Source organism: Danio aesculapii, chromosome 23 (assembly GCF_903798145.1).
Source record: "Danio aesculapii chromosome 23, fDanAes4.1, whole genome shotgun sequence".
NCBI classification, from domain to species: domain Eukaryota; kingdom Metazoa; phylum Chordata; class Actinopteri; order Cypriniformes; family Danionidae; genus Danio; species Danio aesculapii.
The window spans coordinates 42,149,530-42,160,056 of record NC_079457.1 but is presented as its reverse complement, the minus strand read 5'-3'; the positions used below and the strand labels follow the sequence as shown (position 1 = coordinate 42,160,056).

General features: G+C 37.3%; 1 protein-coding gene across 1 annotated transcript; it reads right to left on the bottom strand.

Moving 5' to 3' along the window:
• Positions 1–527: 527 nt before the first annotated feature.
• usp21 (ubiquitin specific peptidase 21) lies at positions 528–9,729 on the bottom strand. The gene is made up of 12 exons (XM_056449546.1): positions 9,574–9,729; positions 9,144–9,197; positions 8,930–9,047; positions 7,434–7,548; positions 6,613–6,735; positions 6,462–6,526; positions 5,282–5,385; positions 5,067–5,153; positions 4,068–4,146; positions 2,210–2,317; positions 2,010–2,124; positions 528–618 (listed from the first exon to the last, which is right to left on the bottom strand). The coding sequence occupies exons 1-12, from the start codon at positions 9,727–9,729 to the stop codon at positions 528–530; spliced, it is 1,215 nt and encodes a 404-aa protein (XP_056305521.1).
• Between the last annotated feature and the right edge of the window lie 798 nt (positions 9,730–10,527).

The window sequence follows — 10,527 nt, the reverse complement described above, 5'->3', positions numbered from 1 at the left end:
TGTTATTATATGGATGGACAGAAGTAAAATATTACCTGTACTAATTATTTTCAGTTTAATCTAAGACAAACATTAAAATGATTTCTATACATATATACAATGACTAAAAAGTACATTTAAATAAAATGAAAAACTATATTTTATACAATCAAGCAAAATTAGGTTTAACTGGGGCATTCATTTATGGGACAGTATTTTGCATGTCATTCTATAATAGAAGTATAAGAGTTTTAATATGATGGAGGTCCTCATACAGTATGTGTATATTCACACAGTCAGACAAATGTATTATATTATCCATCAACTGTATTAATTCTCTTGTTTAACTTAGCCATATTTCCCCACATTGCATTAAGATTAAGAAAATGCATGAAAATTAACACAAAAATAAAGAATTTGAAACAAACAAAACACATCTACATCATTTTACATTTTTTGTCTGAAAGAACAAATTTTTTAAAATACATTGCATAAAGAAGTAAAAACAGCAAATAAAATGACATCATAACAATCTATTTTCTCTTCTCTCATTTTCGGGAAATATTGCAGCTCTTGAGCTCATAGAAGAGCACATACGCCTGACTGGACTGAAGCTTCTCCTCTGAAATGGCATCAACACTGTGGAAGAAACAGAACAATCATGTTGAAACGCTGAATTCTGTCCTATGCATTACAATGCCCAAGGTAAGGTAAGGTCTTCTGTTTGGGTGTAAATAAAAACCACACTGTTTGTGTGTGTGTCTTTAAATGCAAACTAGTTTATTTTCTCCACGCCCCCTTCCTCTTAAAGGGCGGAGTCTATACAGCATAGATATGCCTCAGTTACTCTAGCATCAAAAATAAATCAAATGTAAACAAAAATTTTAATTAAAAAAAAGCGTTGAAACTCCTGACATGTCTTTCTTATTATGTTGGCTTGAGAACGCCAACATATTGTTATTCTACTCGGTCCTCGAAATCAAACGTATCTCCTCCTAGGCCGTTCATGCTACAAGGACCTGGGTAGTGACTCGTTTGACTCATGCTAGCAAATGGGACTTCCTGTGTACTATGCATGGTAACAATGATAAGCCAAGTGCTAATAACGATTAGCTACATGTTATTAATGATTATCCAAGTGCAATAACATATGCTAGAAATACCTACTAAGTATTAGCATTTGATCAATCATGTATATGAGCGTCGCCATTTAGCAACTGTTTAGCAACCACCTAGCAACGTCATAAACATTTTAGCAACTGCCTAGCAACCACTTAGGAATCGCTGTGCTTCCTGACAACTTGCCATTTCCAGTCCTAGCGGAGTCGCGTTGCCTTTCTTGAGCCAACATCAAAGTTCGTCAACGAACTTTTGGTTCTAGTTTTTATTATTTTTTATGCCGTGTCACATAAAAAAACACCACTTAATTCTATTCATTATCAAATATTATAAACATTTCTCAGTATATAATTACCAAATTACACCACACTTGTATTCATACCAACACATCCACTATATTACATTTATATAATTTAAATCTATTTGGCCTACAGTTGTCAAAGGTGGATAAAATGAAAAAGGATTCATTTGCTCCAAGGGCTAAACCTGGGAAAATGTGTCATAATATTACATTTATACATATTACAAGACATGAGTTCTAGCTTAAATGGCACTGGGATGACAAGAAAAACCAGTTGTATGGGTTTTAATAGGGATATTTATTGTCTTAAGTGTAATTACTTTTTGTTCCTAGATAAATAGGTTTATGAGGGTGTAACATTATGCAAATTTATGCTGTCTGCATTAACACTGCCAAAATGATGATCCAAAAAAAGAGTAAATAAAAGATAAAAATGTTTAAAAGGTTGCACAAGAGTTAAATAAACTATAAATGATTAATAACAATAAAATGGTCAAATTTAATTTTTCAATAATACTTCTAACAGGGCAAATTACTATTGGAGTATATTGTGCCCTTTAAATCCATTGTTTCTTTGTACATAAAAGGTCAGAACAAAAGCTGCATTCACCATGAGTCATTATAGTAGCACCAGCCCTCCTCCTCTCGACATGCAGCCGTGTAGTGACCCATATTTACAGTGCCTGAATGATTGCACACTGCGTACAGATCGTACAGCACTGGACCTAAAAGAAAGCAGTCAGCCATACTGCGTGAACTTTCCAAATTTAAACAAATCAAACTTTGTCATGCCTGTATATCTCCACTCACCACAATCAACAGGTCCAAATGGCCCCAAATCCAAAGCCGTCAGGGGGAAAGAGACCGGCACTGTGCTTTTAGAGATTGAGAACCTGGACATGGCGAATCGATTCAAGTCTGGGATGGCCAGTTAAGTTACATAATGCAGGGTTTCCCAAATTTTTTAACCCACAACCCCCAAAATAACAATGCCAGTGACTTGCAACCCCCAATATTCTCTGAGGTGGTTATAAATACATAAACCTAAATGCCTGACCATTTTGTTAAAACCATTTTGATCTATGACCATCTTTAATGGGTAATAACTAGGCCCACACAGAATCTGCACGCACAGAACTCAGATTTTTAGCCCATCATTAATTCTGTTTATTTACTTGAGTAAATGTGTGTAAATCTATATTTATTCAGTTTTTAAATTAATGACAGTAATATTATTGACTAATATGAAAATATTCATCTGATTTATGTACAATGCAGTTTGTAAAGTAATATTTTCTGTCTTTTAGTAGATATATTATATGAGATACTTGCTTTGATTACCAGATGAAGTGAATCTAATTGGATTTGCATTTTAAGCAATAAATAAAAGTAAAAAACATTATTTTTTATTTCACATATTCAGGTTTTAGTTATGATACTCCCAAAATAATTCCGCAGAAATCCAAAAATCCAAAATTCCGCAAAAAACATCCGCAGATTCTGTCTGACCCTAGTAATAACCATCTTTAATGGGCCATTAAATATGGTTATTACTTGTTAAAGATGGTCATCCAGCTAGCTAGTTCTCTGCAACTCTCACATGGTCACCCACTGAAGCTAAGCAGATGGGAGACCACATAGGGAAACTAGGTTGCTGCCGGAAGTGGTGTTAGTGAGGCCAGCAGGGGGCACTTAACCTGCGGTCTATGTGGGTCCTAATGCCCCAGTATAGTGAAGGGGACTCAGTGAGCCCCGTCTTTCGGATGAGAGGTTAAACCGAGGTCCTGACTCTCTGTGGTCATTAAAAATCCCAGGATGTCCTTCAAAAAGAGTAGGGGTTTAACCACAGCATCCTGGCTAAATTTGCCCACTGGCCTCTGTCCATCATGGCCTCCTAACCATCCCCTGTCATAATTGGCGTCATCACTCTGTGTCCTCTCCACCAATCAGCTGGTGTGTGGTGTGCGCTCTGGCGCAATATGGCTGCCGTCACATCATCCAGGTGGATGAGGAAATTCCCCCCCAATGTGTTAAGTGCTTTGAGTGTACAGAAAAATGCTATATAAATGTAAGGAATTATTATTATTATTATTATTAAAATTAAAATGCAATAATCTTTGCATCTGTATATAGGGAAATTGGTCTGTATGACTTGCATTTAGTAGGAGATTTATCAAGTTTCAAGGCATTTCTTAATGTGCATGGTAAATAGCCATTTTAAATGATTCATGCATTTCTTTAGGAGGACCAACCAATTTATTTTTGTAAAGTTTATCCATGTTGATTGGTAGCCCTTCAGGACCTGCTGTTTTGCCATTCTTTAGGTTTTATATGGATTCCACTTTCTTCTATTATTTTGGTTTAAATTTATTTTTATTAATTTCTGATATACATGGCAGCTGGAGATCATTGAGAAACTGGGTTTGGTCAGAAGCAACACAATTCTTAAGTTTTTGGGGGACAACTTAATTGTTTTATTTTCAATCCACTTAAAACTGTAAAAATTATTAAGTTAACTTAATTTTTATTGGGACAACATGAAGGAATTGTGTGGAACCCAGCATTTCTCACAACGTACTTGGTCACATGACCTTATGCTTTCTTTACACCACACATATCACATGATCATAAACTGATTAGCTCAGCACTGACTGATTGAAAAGGATACGTATTACCAGGATTCTGGGGAACCTTTGGATGGTCAGTCGTTTTGTGCTTTCGGTGCGACGGTTACACCGCTCACACATCTAGAAGACATACAAATCCATGGGTATCAATGTAATGACACTTTCAAACCAAGAATTATAGCTGTGATAATAATAATAATAATAATAATAATAATAATAATAATTTCTGTGTGGAGTTTGCATGTTCTCCCTGTGTTGGCGTGGGTTTTTTCCGGGTGCTCCGGTTTCCCACAGTCCAAAAGACATGTGGTACAGGTGAATTGGGTAGGCTAAATTGTCCGTAGTGTATGTGTGTGAGTAAGTGTGTATGGGTGTTTCCCAGAGATGGGTTGCAGCTGGAAGGGCATCCGTTGCGTAAAACATGTGCCGGATAAGTTGGCGGTTCATTTTGCTGTGGCGACCCCTGATTAATAAAGGTACTAAGCCGAAAAGAAAGAAATGAATGATAATAATAATTTCTGTGTGGAGTTAGTATGTTCTCCCCGTGTTGGCGTTGGTTTCTCAGTATACATAGTGTATGTGTGTGAATGAGTGTGTATGGATATTTCCCAGTACTGGGTTGCCACTGGAAGGGCATCCACTGTGTAAAACATACTATGGCGACCCCTGATGAATAAAGGGACTAAGCCAAGGGAAGATGAATGAATAATAATAATAAAGATATAATTAAAAAAATGTCTACATATCAGTGTAGATATCAGCTTGTACATTGTTAAAACACAACTTACAGTATAAATATCACACACTTCTAATGTGCTGACAACAGTGTGCTGACAATCAGAATCCTCTAGCAAACTTGAACAAGTTAAAGAATTTAAAGCCGCAGATAAGTGTGATGTATTGTTAATGAATCGAATGCTACTTTGCCTTGGCATGGACGCTAATATAGTTATTGTTGTTATGGTTACCATTAATGATGGGAATAGTCTTTATATGTCCATTTCAATGCAAGCTAACTGGAGATGCTGTTGTTCACTTACCGGTGAGTTTTCTTTATCGAGTTTTTCCTCTTGTGAAAAGAGGTCTAGACATTCTCTCAGTGTGACAGTTCGCCCGTAATCACTTTTCTGCAACACACACACACACAGACACACACACGCACGCACACACGCACGCACACACACACACGCACACACATGAATGACAGGCTGTCCAGAAAACAGCAGAAGGTGAGCACAGGGCCTGAGAGTGTTACCTTTGGGATGGGGAGTGACAGGTCACAAAACACATCAAATGTGTTGGAGTAATGGGAACAGACTGAACAGTGCAGGGAACTTCGCAGCTGACCAGAGAACAAATCTGTGACAGAACAGCAAAGATATTTGAGCAACAGGAGGTCTGGGTTTAACATGAACATTTTAATATATGAATATTTTAACAGAAGTAAAAAATAGAAGAAGAAGAAGAAGAAGAAGAAGAAGAAGAAAAAAGGTTCCCAATCAAAACAACAAGTATTGTTTTTTCGACCGATTACAAAACTTTTTACAGTTATGTGTTCAATATGTTGTGTATATATATATATATATATATATATATATAGTTTTATTTTAGCTGCTTTATTTTCGGTTTGTTTTTAAATGACTCATTAAGGTATAAAAATTCCCTAGAAAAGTAAAGTTCGTAGACAAACTTTATAGTGGCTTGTTTTGAATGGTTGCTAAAGCGTTGCTAGGGTGTTCTGAGTGGTTGCTAAGGTGTTGATAGGAGGTTTCTATGGTGTTCTGAGTGGTTGCTAGACGGTTGCTAAGGCGTTGCTAGGATGTTTTGACTAGTTAAGGCGTTGCTAGGCAGTTGTTAGGTGGTTGCTATGGTGTTCTGAGTGGTTGATAGGCAGTTGATAAAGCATTGCTAGGTGGTAGATAGGTTGTTCAGAGTGGTTGCTAATGCGTTGCAAGGTGGTTGCTAGGGTGTTATAGGTGGTTGCTAAGGCGGTAGCTAGGTTGTTCTGAGTGGTTTATTAGCATGTTTCTAGTATGTCCAATGTAAAGTCAATGGCAGTTTTTTTTTTTACAATGGAAGTCTATGGGACAGTTGCTAGGGTGCCATAAGTGGTTTCTAGGATGTGGCTAGTAAGTTGAAAGGTCATCAGTGATTGGCAGATTGGTAGTCTAAAGTTAAATGAGCCCAAACTAAGGTCTGTATGACAGTCTGGCTAGTTATGAAGTCACAAAGTTTGGTTAAATTGAATAACCCTGTTTATTTAGTTATGAATGAAACATTAAGTCAGTTTTACTGTTGAATGCAGTGATGCTGTAGAGTGATGTTCTTTGGAGATCCTCCAGATGGCGCTTATAGATTCGTATGAATAAATAGATCAAGAGGTAAAACCGAACCAGAATTTGTTTAACCATTACTTAAGTAGTGCTGCTACTCACCAACAATTTTACTGTCATCCCTGTCCAGATGCCTCTGCCACACTGCAAAGGCTTCTTCTGAAATCCTGCAGGAGAAAACGAGTGATTGAATGGATCTGAATGAATCCAGCTTAGATTGATCGTCTAATCATGATCTGAAGGAGTAATTTACCTGAATCGTGTGTATGCCGGTTCCTTCCTTTCGATGACTGCAGGACGTTTGGAGGGACGACGGTTAATTTCTGTATGCAGCCTGTCCAGGAGAAACCGCAAGAACTCCTGAGCATCTTGCTGACTGTGGGAGAGAAAGACATGATGGGAAGAATACAGTGCTCAGCATATTTAAGTACATCCTTCACACATTTCTCTTTTGAATTCATATTTTAATAGGAAGCTGTACAATATTATATTCGTGCATATACATCAGATTAGTCAGTACTGAAGCCATATCTGGAGCGTATCTAACAAAATAACTTATGAGAACAGTCCAAAAACTAGTACATGCAAATTTATATGTTATAGAAAAATATTAAATACAAATTTTAAAAAAAGAGGAAAAATGAAGAGAGCCAAAAAAATTGCAATGTTTAGTTGAAATGTTGTAGGTTGTAATTGTTTTTGCAATATTTTGCTTAAATTTAATTGTATTGTCCTTCGATTTCTAAATATGTTTGGTGACTAAAATATTATTTTAATAAATATAACTGTTTAACCAAAATACATTTCATATATTCACTGAGAATTGGATAAAAATATTCATTTTCAAAATGGGTTGTATTCAATTTTGCTGAGCCCTGTATCTGATTACTGGATATAACAACAGTTAGAGTAGTTGCAGGAATATATCATTCATGAATAAAAATTCTGTCAGTATTATAGTTATTTAGCAGATTTCTTTATCGAGAGCAACTTAGAAATGAGAAAGCGTGAGTAAATGAAAACAAATTGTCATTATTGTGTGGATAGTATATCACCGAAGGATATTGAACTAACCTATAGCCACTGAAGTAAGGCACGGACTCTTTAAAGACACGATAAAATTTCCCAGGATTCACTGTGGTTTCTCCAGCATCACATTCCCATAGGCCAGCCAAAACTTTAGAGAATTCTGCAGAAAGTCGTTAACAAAAATCAGGCAGAAGTGTTGCTGAGGAATAGAACAGATGTTTGGGTTTAAAAGAAGTAAATGAGATAAAATAATAAACTAAAGCTGAATAAATAAACTGCTATTCAGTGTTGTTTTAGTGTCAATTGTGGAAATATAAATTGATATAATCTAGTTTCAAATGAACAATAATCTACATATAACAGAAAAGTTATATTCTTTGGTTTTTAATTATATCATTTTATTCAAAACTATAACAACCCAGCCATAAGGGACATTAAACCTTTGTCTTCCTGACTGCAGGCTGAGCCAAAATGATGCAAATGCTATGGCCAGGGTTTTGACGACTCTGCCTTTGTCTTCGGGTGATACTTTCAGGCCAAAGTAACCCCTTTGTTGATAAACTTGTGTGGTCAGTGGCTTGGCAAGTCTATTCACCTACACCTACTTCATTTGCATGCTTTGTTTAGCCATCTCCACCTAGCCACTCCCCTCCTCCTAAGAACACAATATAGACAGGACATCTTTGTCTCAAATCAGACTGCAGACCTGTAAGGAGACCCCAATAGGTTCTTACAGACTCGTGGACTTCTTGAAGATGCTGTATGACTGCAGATAATTTACGCTTTCTAAATAATTGTAATATTTTCTGCTTCAATTAAAAAATATATATGAACTTCTTAAATATAATTTTGTATACATTTTGTATATATTCATTCATGCATTTTCTTTTTGGCTTAGTCCCTTTATTAATCAAGGGTCGCCACAGCAGAATGAACCGCCAACTTATCCAGCACATATATTATGCAGAAGATAGCCTTTCAGCCGCAACCCATCACTGGGAAACACCCATACACTTTCATTCACACACATACACTACGGACAGTTTAGCTTACCCAATTCACCTATAGCGCATGTCTTTGTACTTGTGGGGGAAACCGGAGCACTCGGAGGAAACCCACGCGAAAACGGGGAGAACATGCAAACTCCACACAGAAATGCCAACTGACCCAGCCGAGACTCGAACCAGCGACCTTCTTGCTGTGGGGCGACAGCGTTACCCACTGTGCCACCGTGACTCCCGTTTTTGTATATATATTATAATACATTTAGATTGTTTTATTTTACTTATTTTAGTACAAAAGTTAAATATATATTAGAAAGTCTTATTTGTCAACCAATTTAAGTCAAATAACTTTCTTTATAAACGTATATATTTCATTTCATGGTATTTTGGTTTACATTTATTTCAAGTAATGCAAATTTTGCTGTTTAAAAAATACTTTTATTTCGCATTAAAGGTTTTAGTTAACTACAATAACCCTTTAATAACAATTTTTAACCCAAACAATGAATGTTTAAATGTATGCTGAAGTGCGCCTACCATCCATAAGCACAGGCTCCTGGTTGGAGTGTTTGTCTTGAATGTAGGCTCTCATCAGACAATAATCTCGAAGATTACGAGTGTGAGACAGACACTGCACAATGGCATTGAGGAAACACTACAAACAAAAATACACAATTAAAAACACCATTTATTGGGATGGGGGGGGGGGTCAAACATAACCATTACAGCTAATTTCGTGAGTGAGACATACAGTATTTCCCACATTCCTCAATCCAACTTGTCCGTTCCCCAGCTGCAGCTCTCTCTGTAGAAACAACAAAAGTGACAGCAAATCACTGTCAGTTTCTTGCTCAGTTACATCACAAACGCTGACAGCTTTGCCATTTACTGCCCTCCTGCAGTGACTGAGCGTCCATTTATAGGCCTGTGATCCAATTATATGAGGGAGACACTATCACGTATGACACTGAGGTTAAGACCAGATATACTTAACTCACTGCAGAAGCAGAAGAGGCCTCACACAGGTGCCAAAACACATGCAGTTTTTACAATTAATTATTCAGTCGCTCTGTGGACAAGCTAAGCCTTTTGCTTCCAGCATATGAGCTGACAGGAGAGGCTTATATATAATTTATGTCCCATTAATGTGATGTGCCAGACAGATTGAGTCTCTGTCTCACCTCTTTATCCGTCACCAGCAGCAGTCCCATGATGGACGTGTACAGTACAGATTGGGAAATGTCCACGTTTTCTGGCTGAAGGCCATTTTGAGTGACTAAGGTGCGGCACAGGGCCTGACACGAGTTGTCCATTGAGGTGGATTCAGCTCTTGGCATTGCCACGCAAGCCCACCAGTGAACCTGTGAATGAAACGAGCAATGGTAAAAATGACTTTACTGATTGTCACATTGTCACAAAAGTCATAAATCAATGAAAATATTGGTTTATAATTCACTGTGAATGCACTGGAGCATCAATATTTTATTGTGGTCGCATTGTTTGACAGTATGACAGGTTTGCAATCATTGGATCTTGACTTTTCATTGTCAAGACATGCATTTAAAAAGTAGTACATTCATTTAGCTCAAAAAGGCATACAAACTGCTTTAAGATGCTTTGACAGGCCTGTAGCCAGGGAGGGTTTGGGTGGTTCGAAAGAATTAAATTGTGCGTGTGTGTGTGTGTGTGTGCGTGCGTGCGTGCGTGTGTGCGTGCGTGTGTGTGCGTGCGTGCGTGTGTGAGTGAAAGAGAAAATGAACGCAAGAGAAGTATGTGTGGATTGTGTGTGCGCATACACACATGACGGCCCTCAACAATATTTTTAGCCAATCGGCTGTCTGTATGTTTACTATCACTCTCATTGGTTGGTGATTATTGTTCGGCACAGTGAGCAGCAAAAATAAATAATGGCAAAGCGGCCAACATCAATAATATTTGTATTTTCAAAATGGCAAAGGCAGTCAAATATATTTTCATTTTTTAAAACCATGAGTATATCTGATAATGAGTCTGATCAAAAGAGATCTCAAGAAGACGGAATTGCGCCCCTGGATCAGGATAGTGGGAGACAGAAGCAAAACGATCTCAAGTCAGCCAGAAAACATGACAGAAGAGGTAAGTGTGGGCTCTTCTCG